General features: G+C 39.8%; 1 protein-coding gene across 4 annotated transcripts in view; it reads right to left on the bottom strand.

Moving 5' to 3' along the window:
• The window catches only part of SGPP2 (sphingosine-1-phosphate phosphatase 2), a 50395-nt gene that overhangs the window by 21271 nt on the left and 16538 nt on the right, over positions 1–12586 (bottom strand). For 2 of the 4 annotated variants that reach the window (XM_070753293.1, XM_070753296.1), the window contains one exon: positions 7117–7275. The exons of 1 other annotated variant lie outside the window; for it this stretch is intronic. In XM_070753293.1, the coding sequence (XP_070609394.1) occupies positions 7117–7275 (159 nt within the window). Of the gene's footprint in view, positions 1–7116; positions 7276–8336; positions 8504–12586 lie in introns of all 4 variants that reach the window. One more of the 4 variants, XM_070753295.1, reaches the window with a different exon arrangement.

Here is a 12586-nt window from a genome sequence, read left to right as displayed (position 1 = left end):
ATGTTGAGGAATCAACAGATGCAATTACTATAATGAAAACCTTAGAAATATGTAGCTAGAGAAGTGTTCTAGCAGAACATCATGTCCCAGACAACGTATTTCTGAAACTGTCCGATCATTTCCAGAACACTCAAATCAACTTCATTATAGAAGAAAAAATAAATGTTTTGAAGTCAGTCCAGTCCAATTTGCACTTTCCTGTTGGTGAGACTCCAGACATTGCTGAATTGCAATTCCCACTATCCTTCCAGCATTGTCCTTGTTACAGTAGGTATACTAGTTAAATAGTATACAAAGAACTACTGACTCCCTATCAAAATGAGATTATGAAAATTCTGGGATAATTCTTATATTAAGTACTGCCAATTTTGGCTATCATCATTACAATCACTGTTCAAATCATTACATTTTTGCAGATGCCCAATATGAGGAATCCCTCTTTTCTAAAATTTATTAGCATGCATCAAACACTCTCCATGTCATTTATTGTCGATTTAGGCTCAGCTCTTCCACATATTTACTGTGGGTGCTATTCATGTCTGAATATATTAGCAAGGTAATATTTTTAAAATGCTTTGATAAAACACATTGCAAGGTGTAAAGAGTTTTATTCAATCCCAAACATCTTGTTAAGCAGTTTAATCAAATAAAATGCATAAATAATAAGCTTTCAATTAAAATAGGACCAAAAAAAAAATCTGTTCACAATTTAGAGCAGTGATGGCAAACCTATGGCATGGGTGCCACAGGTGGCACACGGAGCCATATCTGCTGGCACACTAGCTGTTGCCCTAGCTCAACTCCAACATGTATGAGTGCGCTGGCCAGCTGATTTTTGGCTCACACAGAGGCTCTGGGAGGGCATTTTTGGCTTCCAGAGAACCTCGGGGGGATGAGAGAGGGAGTTTTTACCCTCCCCTGGCTACAGAGAAGCCTTTGGAGCCTGGGGAGGGCAAAACATGGGCCTACTGGGCCCACCAGAAGTTGGGGAAAAGGCCATTTCCAGCCTTCAGAGGGCCTCCAGGGGTTGAAGGAAGCTGTTTTCGCCTTCCCCCAAGCTTTGAGTTATGGGTGTGGGCACTCACGCATGTGCGATAGCGTGCATGCATGCTCTTTCAGCACTCGAGGAAAAAATGGTTCGCCATCACTGATTTAGAGTAATCTTCCCAATACATCTGATGATCTCCAATAAAATCAACTACCCTAGGTATGTATCTCTCTTTGATCCAATCCATAAATGGATGAGTGAAGTCAGGGAACACAGACTGAACCAATTTGTATGGCCTTAAGATGTGTTGATTCAACTTAGTCTTATATTTTCCCATTTCTTTGCTCCTTTCAGCTATCATTTTTACCAAACTAAAAGGAGCCATGGTTTACAAACTGAACTGAGTCAAGGGAAAATAGAGGCATTGTTCACAAATAAAAAACTGGATTCAGGATGGTGGTGGTGGATACTTCCTGGTCACATCAAGATGACGAAAACCAGCACCACAATGTTATTTATTCATTTGATTTTTATAATTTTATAAATATTACAAGATGCGGAACATCCATAAAACTTCCTCCTTCTATTTTGTCCATAACAACAATCCTGCCTGGTGATTGGGCTAAGAATCAGTGACTAGCTCAAGGTCACTCCACCAGCTTTTATGTTTAAGGTACAAACAGAATCCACAATCTCAATTTCTAGGCCAGTAACTCAACCACTAGACAATACTGGCTCTTCAGTTTATACTACAAGTTCTATTTCTTTAGAGGGAGGTGATACCAACAGATATTACACTCATGGCACCCTAATGCCAATTTGTCCTCCTGTCCCTTGATGCCACTAACCCAGGGATAGAAATTTAATCTATTTTAACTGAATAGACCAGTGATGGTGAATCTTTTAGGCACAGAGTGCCCAAACTGGAACGGGTGCCTTTGGTGCACGCCAGAGCGCTGGAAATCTAACAACTAGCTAGCTGACTGGGGCGACAGCGCATATGCCCACAGAGGAGGCTCTGAGTGCCACATCAGGCATATGTGCCATAGGTTTGACATCACGGGAACAAACTTTACTCCCTCTAAAGAAGGTAGATCTGATGTCTGAAAATACTTTGGCACTTAGCTGTCACTGGAATGTGCAAGTTCTGGCTGTGGCAAGAAGCACTTTTGCAAAATTAATAATAATTTTGGTGGTATTAATCTATCCCTTGTTTAAACTCATTAAATTGAGCAACGATGGGCTACTAGCTGGAATGCTAAATTGGGCTCACCATGGTGGCTCGTAACTGCTTGTGGGGCCAGCGTGATTTTGCTTCCGCACCTGTGGAGGTAGCAAAATCGCACACGGAGACGCAGGTCGCCTGTGTTTCGGTGAGTTTTTTTGCTTCTGGGCATGCCAAAACACAGACTCACCTGCGGCTCCATGCACGATTTTGAACAGGTGCAGAAGCAAAATCGCGCTGGTTGCGCAAGCATTCACGAACTGCCGCGGTGAGCCCAACTTAGCGTTCCGGCTAGTAGCCCACCGCTGATATAGGGCACACCATTTTTGTAAGTACAATATAAAGAACATAGGAAAAGGGACATATTGGAATACAAAGAAAGTAAGAAAGTAAAGGGGGGCGTTTGCCCAGGTTCGCCTGGTGCACCAGTTGCGGCCCTATTTGGACCGGGGGTCACTGCTCACAGTCACTCATGCCCTCATCACCTCAAAGCTCGACTACTGTAATGCTCTCTACATGGGGCTACCTTTGAAAAGTGTTCGGAAACTTCAGATCGTGCAGAATGCAGCTGCGAGAGCAATCATGGGCTTCCCTAGGCATGCCCATGTTACACCAACACTCCACAGTCTGCATTGGTTGCCGATCAGTTTCTGGTCACAATTCAAAGTGTTGGTTATGACCTATAAAGCCCTTCATGGCACCGGACCAGAATATGTCAGGGACCACCTTCTGCCGCACGAATCTTAGCGACCAGTTAGGTCCCACAGAGTGGGCCTTTTCCGGGTCCCGTCCACTAAACAATGTCTTTTGGCGGGACCCAGGGGAAGAGCCTTCTCTGTGGCGGCCCCGGTCCTCTGGAACCAACTCCCCACAGAGATTAGAATTGCCCCCACCCTCATCGCCTTTCGTAAGCTTCTTAAAACCCACCTCTGCCATCAGGCATGGGGGAATTGAGATTCTTTCCCCTTTAGGCCTTTACAATTTATGCATGGTATGTTTTGTATGTATGTTTGGTTTTATAATAAGGGTTTTTGTTTTATTATTGGATTGTCACATGTTGTTTTATCACTGTTGTTAGCCGCCCTGAGTCCACAGAGAGGGGCGGCATACAAATCCAATAAATAAATGAAATAAATAAGAGAAAAACCAATAATGTAAAAAAACTTACTAGGTTTAAATTAAAAAGTGTACTGCATCTCCCCCTTCTCTCCCATGTGTATCCTCATACATCCCTAGTTGTTCAAATTCAAAACTTGGATTTTGTATTTAACATTGGTTCATGAAGAAAATATATCTTATTAGAAGTCAAAAACAACTTGATGGCACATAATCAATTATTGTTACAACTAATTGCAATATATGTATGTGTAATAATTGTTGCTAGTTCTTACTTGAACCCTAAAAACTACATTCTACCTTTGTAAAATGGGGCACATCACTGAGAAATGCTTTAGTGTGACTTGTTGACTGATATCAAATCAAGGACCTCATGAAGATTGTTCTGCACAGTTGGCAGCTCCCTGCTGGATACAATTAAGGCACTTGATTGACCTTTAGGCCCCTGACAATCTGAAGGATCTTGTCTCCTGTTATTTATTTATTTATTTTATTTTATTTATTGGATTTGTATGCCGCCCCTCTCTGTAGACTCGGGGCGGCTAACAACAGTAACAAAAAACAGCATGTAAATCCAGTACTAAAACAACTAAAAAACCCTTATTGTAAAACCAAACATACATACATACAAACATACCATACATGAATTGTAAAGGCCTAGGGGGAAAGAATATCTCAGTTCCCCCATGCCTGACGGCAGAGGTGGGTTTTAAGGAGCTTACGAAAGGCAAGGAGGGTGGGGGCAATTCTAATCTCTGGGGGGAGTTGGTTCCAGAGGGCTGGGGCTGCCACAGAGAAGGCTTTTCCCCTGGGGCCCGACATTGTTTTGTTGACGGGACCCGGAAGAGGCCCACTCTGTGGGACCTAACTGGTCGCTGGGATTCGTGCGGCAGAAGGCAGTCTCCAGCCTATAAAGTCTACAGAAACCCTTTCAAAGAGGTCCTGTGGCCAGAATGTTGCTTATCAGGTCCCTGGTAAAAGGTTAGTGGAAAGGAATGGAACTCGTTCTTTCAGAAATTATGTTTAGCCCCTAACTCTCTTCGCATTGAAAAAATCCTCAAAAAACCTTCTCTTTTGCTGGGGTTTTAATTGGTTATTGATTTTTAGCATCCATTTCCATTTTGAAAAAAATCTTTCAAGTTTTTAACTTACGTTAGTTTTCTTAAGTGCTCATTTGAGCAGAATGGCAGGGTATAAATAAATCAAGCAAACAAATAAGAAAGAGGAAGCACTTAGATTGTAACCATTTGGATTCTCAGAAATGTTTTAAAGCAATAAAAGAAGTTTGAAAGCCTATTTCTACAACAATCTAACCAAGTTCAGCTTTCTGAAAATGGGTTTGATATCTACATCCAACCAAATCAATGCATACAGAGTACTACATTATGAAATACCAAGACAATAGGTGGTGCAGCAGGTAGAGTGCTGTACTGCAGGCCACTGAAGCTGACTGTAGATCTGAAGGTCAGCGGTTCAAATCTCATCACCGGCTCAAGGTTGACTCAGCCTTCCATCCTTCCGAGGTGGGTAAAATGAGGACCCGGATTGTGTGAGCAATGTGCTGGCTCTGTTAAAAAGTGCTATTGCTAACATGTTGTAAGCCGCCCTGAGTCTAAGGAGAAGGGCGGCATAAAAATTGAATAAATAAATAAATAATAAATTAAATGGCAACATGATTGTTACTTGGACATTTTTGCTTAGGCCTTTTAGTAAAGAAAAGTGGATATATTCACTCAGAATTCCTATGTAGAATGTAAGGCCTATGATACTTTCAAAGCATACCTTAAAATTATTGATTGATCAATTGATTAATTGATTGAATTTCTATGCCACCCCTCTCCGAAGACTCGGGGCAGCTTACAACATTTAATAAAAAATAGCAATATACAATGACAAATCCAATTAACTAGCTAAAAATCTAACCTAAAATCCCTAATATTTTAAAAATCAATTGTACACACTCAGACGTCTTTATTTATGAGTTACAGAGATGTTGGATTAATAAAAGCATCATGTCATACACAATAAAATTATGTCCTCCTGTGTCAAGCGTCTCCATTTTTCTACATAAACCCTAAACTTAAACCACAATTTTGATCCATGATTTTGTGTGACAGTACTGGTAAGTATTGCTCCCTGGACATAGGTAAGTTCCACAGTTTACCGCATGTCCATATGAATCTACCCCATTCATTCATTCATTCATTCATTCATTCATTCATTCATTCATTCATTCATTCATTCTGACAAACCATGTACCCTGAACAGCAGAGTTGCAGACAACTCCGAAAATCAAGGTGTCAAATATATTTTCTTCATTTAAAAAAATGTTCTACCATCCTTGCCCCTATCTGCCAAGAAGGGGGAAGGTTTACACAGCCAAGGAATTTGTGCATGTATGTCAAGGCATTCTTATCCATTCTCTCATTCCTGGTACCACTATTGGTTTTATATATAGATTTGTTGCAGAGCATGGAATGCCTTTGTCTTTCTCTGCAAGCTATCTTCAGTTGATGGAATACAAAATGCTTAACAGAAGCCACCAATTCCGCCCTGTTAACCGCTGGAGTCCAGCAGAGGGCAGTACTACACTCAGAGATATAAAAATGAAAATCCAATACTACTGTGAATAGAGTACAAGGCAGCAAAGACAACCACTGTTCTTGATCAGCTATTCTAGTCCTCTGGAGAATTACCCCAATGAGAAAGAACTGTAGGACTGATATTCTCCCCAGATGATTTAATTCCAGCAGTCCCATATACATGAAAACCAGTTTCAACTGTATGACACCCTCTTATGTGGCTATTCATCTGACCATTCTTCCCATGAACTGTCCACTTGAAAGCATGTGGAAGAGACCATCTCAGGAGATACCCAAGTTGCATCAGGCATCAACCCTTCTGAAGAATCAGCAGTTTATATAATTGCTGGGGAGTTCTACACCAAGGGTCTTATTTTCTCTATCCAAATGGGGCGAAAGGATCATAGAAGCAGTTAGTTTGGCTTTTACATGGTTTAATTTACAACCAGTTAGATAGAGAATTTATTTATTTATTTATTTACTTATTATTTAGATTTGTATGCCGCCCCTCTCCGCGGACTCGGGGCGGCTCACAACAAGGCATAAACAAATCGAACAAATCCAAACAATTTAGATATTTAAAAAAGTTTAAAAGAGAACCCCCAATATACTAACAAACACACACACAAGCATACCATGCATAAATTATATATGCCCGGGGGAGATGTTTCAATTCCCCCATGCCTGACAGCAAAGGTGGGTTTTAAGAACTTTACGGAAGGCAGGGAGAGTAGGGGCAGTTCTAATCTCCGGGGGGAGTTGGTTCCAGAGAGTCGGGGCCGCCACAGAGAAGGCTCTTCCCCTGGGGCCCGCCAACCGACATTGTTTAGTTGACGGGACCCGGAGAAGGCCCACTCTGTGGGACCTAATCGGTCGCTGGGATTCGTGCGGCAGGAGGCGGTCTCGGAGGTATTCTGGTCCAATGCCATGAAGGGCTTTAAAGGTCATAACCAACACTTTGAATTGTGACCGGAAATTGATCGGCAACCAATGCAGACTGCGGAGTGATGGTGAAACATGGGCATACCTGGGTAAGCCCATGATTGCTCTCGCAGCTGCATTCTGCACGACCTGAAGTTTCCGAACACTTTTCAAAGGTAGCCCCATGTAGAGAGCGTTACAGTAGTCGAACCTCGAGGTGGTGAGGGCATGAGTGACTATTACCAATGACATATTAAGCTGTGATTAATGTGAATAATACCTACCGACCACATAATTATTAGTCTCCGTGCAACGTGGGCATTAATGATCCAGTAAGTGAACGGAAGAAACGTGATGTAGAAAACTTCCTGGCCCATTGCAGCCGAAATTTTGAACAAGTAGTAGTAGAAATAATTTGTTACAATGTAATCTTGTGAACAGTCCTGCAAGGAAATTGTAAGTGTATTAGTACATTTATAAGATAAATCTAAATGATCTACAGTTTCAACAACCCTGGTTTTCAATCCTGCGGAAAATACAAACCTAACCTCAGCTTTGGCTTCTAGCTCTTTTTTTAAGTGGCAGGAAGTTACAACAGCTTTCCTCATTCTGTTGCTGCAGTTGGGATTTACAGTGTTCTCTCGATTTTCGCAGGTTCAAACTTCAAGGAAAGTCTATACCACGGTTTTTCAAAAATATTAATTAAAAAATACTTTGCAGGTTTCCCCCCTATACCACGGTTTTTCCCACCCGATGACATCATATGTCATCGCCAAACTTTTGTCTGCCTTTAATAAATATTTTTTTAAATAAACTTTAATAAATAAACATGGTGAGTAATAATCTGAATGGTTGGTAAGAGAATGGAAAATTGCAATTTAGGGGGCTTAAAGTGTTAAGGGAAGGTTTGTGATACTGTTCATAGCCAAAAATAGTGTATTTACTTCCGCATCTCTACTTCGCAGAAATTCGACTTTCGCGGGCGGTATCGGAACGCATCCCCCGCGAAAAGCGAGGGAACACTGTACTGAATTAATAAGAACCCCTAGAAGCAAGGTAGCACATTTCTATTTTTCTTACGCTATGATGGTATGAGAAGAACAGCAAAATTCACTGGTATTCTTTCTACATTCAATGATGTAGTATACTTAAGATACTTCTTAAAGTTCACCAGTGCCCAAAGACATACAGCCAATCATTCTTTTATCATAACAAAATGATGTTAGTATTCAAGATATTTTCTAAGCTTTTTTCTAAATTGTCCCCAAAGCTGAGAGTAGTCCTTCTTTCCAATCCCGAACAACTTCCAGATGTTTCTAATTGGAGGAGGAAAAGCAGAAAAAGAATAACTGGAGAATGAATAAAGAAAATGAAGGAAAACAATAGGGAAAATAAAGGGAGGGGAGGGAAAGTTTGTAGCAAATGAATAATATGAAATGTAAGAAAAAGTAAAAAGTTTTTTGATAGTAGATAATGTTTCTTTCCTAAATGACATTTATCTCACCATAGAAAAGTGGAATAATTTCTCCTCTGTGGAATGTTCTACATTCAGATATTTGCCCAACAAAGAATGTTGGAGGTTCTTGAAGCTTTTAAGAGGTCTTGGAATGAAGGTGTTCTGTCTGGGTCCCCCCAGACGCCAACACCAACTAAAAAGAGTAGCCAGACACACTGGTAAAAAGCAAAGGCAGTTTATATATTTGAAAGCAAACACAGGTAACAAAAACTGTTCTTACAGACAGGAACGTTATGAAGCTTCACAGAGGTTTCACGACGGCCAGGCAATAAAACAGGATTCCTGCTGGCAAAAACAACACTGGAGATAATAAAACCCACGCCTTTCCCAAGTCTTCAGCCTTCGAAGCCACAAGCCAAGATCAGAGACGCCAAGAATCAAAGCAAGGTCACAGGACTCCCAATTGATAACTCTCCACAATACAGTAAGGGCGGGCCTGCCTTTTCAACCCTGCTGAGGAGAACCACACCCAAACCCAGCTGTTACCAATTCAGGGATGGAAATACCTTGCTAATTGGCCCCTTCTTTGGGCTGCCCGTCTCTGCCTCATATCTATGATAGCCTGGGCGTCTTCATCTAATGAATCCAGGCTACTCGCTGGGGAGAGGGCCCCCCCACGGGGGTCTCAGGCTGCTCTCCCTCCTCCTCTTCCTCTTCTGCCTGGTCCTCCCCCTCCTGTTCATCGTCCTCCCCCTCTGAGCATGGATCCGGCAGAGTTCCAGCCGTTCCCTGAGGAGCCTCAGGCTGAATCACAACAGAAGGTACCAGTGAAAACATTTGAGAATAAATCCATCATGAAATGGTAGGGAATCTCTCAAAGACCACTGGATTTGAAAGTAAAGAAATGCAAACAACCGAACAAACTTTGTCACGGGAGCCAAACCGAATGAGACAGATCATCTGTGGGATTATAAGCACCACATGCAACGATGAGAATTCCAATGGAAGAATATTAAATTTATTCCAAATATCAGAGAAAACTATTACAAGATGTCCTATTATTGGAGCACCACTCCAAACCTGACTACTAAAAATGGACAATGCTTTCTCTTCACTTTACTGGAAATGTTATCAAGAGAGCAGATCTCTTTCTCTGTAATTGGTTGCAGTGTTTTAAAGTTCAATTCTGGAAAATGATTAATACTAACATTAAAAAAAAATCATAAAAGATAAATTCCCATTTCAGCCTCAATTTCCTTATTAAACTATGTATCCCTTCAAAGTGTACTGAACTAGCATTGCATATGCTGGCGGCTACAAGATTTTATGCCTTTCACTGAAAAGGTTCTTTGTCCTTGGAAGAAAGACTAACCAAGTGTGAGAGTATGCTTCAGTGTTTAGAGTACAATTGTATTTTAAAAGTACATTTGACACAGAATTTAACTCAACCCATCCACAGATTTCAATTTATTGCATGGATTTCTCCATATGCATAATTTGGATTTTACCAGGTATGGAACCTATACTCCAATTGCACAGGATATTTAATATTTAATCTTAATAATGTGGATTGAATCTCTTTTAATTTATAATTCTACATGGTGATTTATACTGTGTTGACAGCGATTCTTGTGAAAGACTCTTGCTGTAGGTTAGAACTTAATTATGATTTTTTTTTGTTTTTAAAAACTGTATAACTCTTTTATTTATATCTACTTAATGAAAATCACCACAATACTTTCAAATGTCTTGTTTATTCACCTATAGTTTATCTCTTATTCTCATCTTTTTAAATAATAGTCAACATATTTTAGTTAAAAATTTAAAAAATGAAACTATTTTACAAACATGTGAGAAACAAATCCAAAGGATATGAATTAATTCCAGGAATCCTAGAAGTAATTCACAAGATTCTAGGAAGAGTATTGATTTAACAGAACTGTTATAAACTTGAATATTTCAACATGATAGTCTCAATGAAACCTGCATAATGACATTATGGTATTTGTTTATTTGTTTGAATTTTTCAAGCAAAAATGAGAATAAGAATTTAAAACCCCTACAATTTTCTTGAATTATTCAGTGAAAACAGAAATCGTACAATGTAAACAGCATGTCTCTTTGCAGCCAACTTCATAGTACAGGTGCTGAATATCTTATTGCAACAAAATCCATAAATAGAAAGGAATTTCAGTTTAGCTAGAAGACTAATATTTGGGCAATTATCAAAATATACCATACTTCTCCAGATGGGATTCTAGGATCTCCATATTTTATGCGTAAATATGGCTCCAGATACCAAAAAAAGCAAGAACAGATATAGTTGAAGCAAGTGTTGTCAAGGTTTGCAACACTTGCTTCCGTTCTGGATGTGGATAAGCCAACCATCTTGAAACAAAGTAATGTTGATGTCTTCAGTATACACTGAGACACAACATATGGTGTATAATTGAGATTTGTTTTATTTGGCATATGGTGTTATAATGAAGATTTGTTTACTGTTATATAATTCATTATATGTCTATTTCTAAGGTTTATATTCAATTCAGTTAACAAATACTTTTGCTTAATCAACTAATTGATCCTAATAATATAAAATTACAAAGAAACAATCTTAAATATCTACTTTTTTCATTTGTTTTTATATAGTTATCTTACATTCCTTATTCCCTGCACCACAGAACATAATTCTCACAGCAGACTTTTTTCTACTAAAAAAAGAAACCTCACTCAGCTATATATAATAAAATAAACACTGTTCTTGTTCAAAGGGCATTGACAATGATGTCACATATAACATAAAGCTACACAACCAGTACCAGCAGATCTCGCTTTTATTGTCCACAAGATTCCCTGATCCACTTTTTTTCATTTCTTATAGAATAGAATGGAATAGAATAGAATAGCATAGAATAGAATAGAATACAATACAATACTTTATTGACCAAGTGTGATTGGACACACAAGGAATTTGTCTTTGGTGCATATGCTCTCAGTGTACATTATTTCCAGTTCAACAGAATGATGGAAAAAATTAAAGGATTCAGGACTCTCTTTATATCCATTAGAAGGGTAAGTTTTTAAAACATGAACAGAACAAGACCAAATCTGGTATTGAAGAAGAAACAAAGGGGCAGGGAGGAGTCTAAGCAAGAAGCAGGTTCATTTGATTGAAGAGAGGGAAAAAAATCCCCATCAGTTGTGATCAGTTCCAAATGTTCCTGACTCTTCCACTGTAAACCTCTGCTTTCTGACGATGAGACCCAGAATACAAAGGACAAGGCCCACTGTGTGCTTCCTGTGGGCATATACTCAGAAACATACAGAAACACCAAAAAGGGAAGCTAAAAAAAACATAAACACATTTGCTATTTTTTCACATGGAAAAAAATATAGACCATGCTGTTAAAGAGATGGAAAGCCTTGTCCCTAACTTCGTTTTGGTGGCCATTGTTATGAATGAGAAGAGATCTAACTTGTCCAGCAAAAAGATATAGGTAGGCTTGGTAGAGTGAAAACTGAGGTTGGGGAATTATTTCTGAAGTTGTCCTTCTTTTTTTCCTAAGGTGCCGAGGAAGCTGGAGGAGAGTAAAAACGCCCTCCCCTGGAGGCTCTCTGGAAGACAAAAACACCCTCCCACAAGCCAAAAATCAGCTGGTTGGCACCCACATGCATGTTGAAGCTGAGCTAGGGCAACAGCTTGCGTGCCAGCAGATATGGCTCTGCGTGCCACCTGTGGCACCCATTCCATAGGTTTGCCATCACTGTTCTAAGTAAATATGACTTTTGTGATTTCCACACATTTCCAGGTTGAAGCCATTTTCTGAAAAGAATTGAGTGTGAGGCTCTCAAGATTTATAGATCTTCAATATTCAAGGATCCTTGGGAACCCTGATCTTTGCAGCCAACTCTACAACTTTGCAGCCTGAGCAATGATGGGCTCCTACAGGTACGGGCAGTACCAGTAGCAAAATTTGGAGCTCCACCCCAAAGCACCCAATTTGCACTGAAAGATGTTGAAACAAAATGCATAAGCCACGCCCACGCCCACAGTGTGGTAGTAAAAACTTTGGCAGCCCATCACTAAGCCTAGGTAACTCTTTCATAAGGATCAAATGCAAGCAACTTCTGTAAATGTCATGAACGGTGAAAAAAAATTATTATTATTTTGTTTCTTCGTTTCTCCTTAAAAGTGCCTTTTATAAACATAAACTAAGTACATATTTTTCCAAACAGCAGTCAATGGGCTATCAAATCACATGTGAAGCTTTGTAAGGAAGCCCAAACTGATACAAAGC

The sequence above is a fragment of the Erythrolamprus reginae genome, chromosome 5 (genome assembly GCF_031021105.1).
Source record: "Erythrolamprus reginae isolate rEryReg1 chromosome 5, rEryReg1.hap1, whole genome shotgun sequence".
Classification (NCBI taxonomy): Eukaryota; Metazoa; Chordata; class Lepidosauria; order Squamata; family Dipsadidae; genus Erythrolamprus; species Erythrolamprus reginae.
Note: the sequence above shows the minus strand (reverse complement) of the source record. Positions and strands in the feature narration are given on the sequence as shown.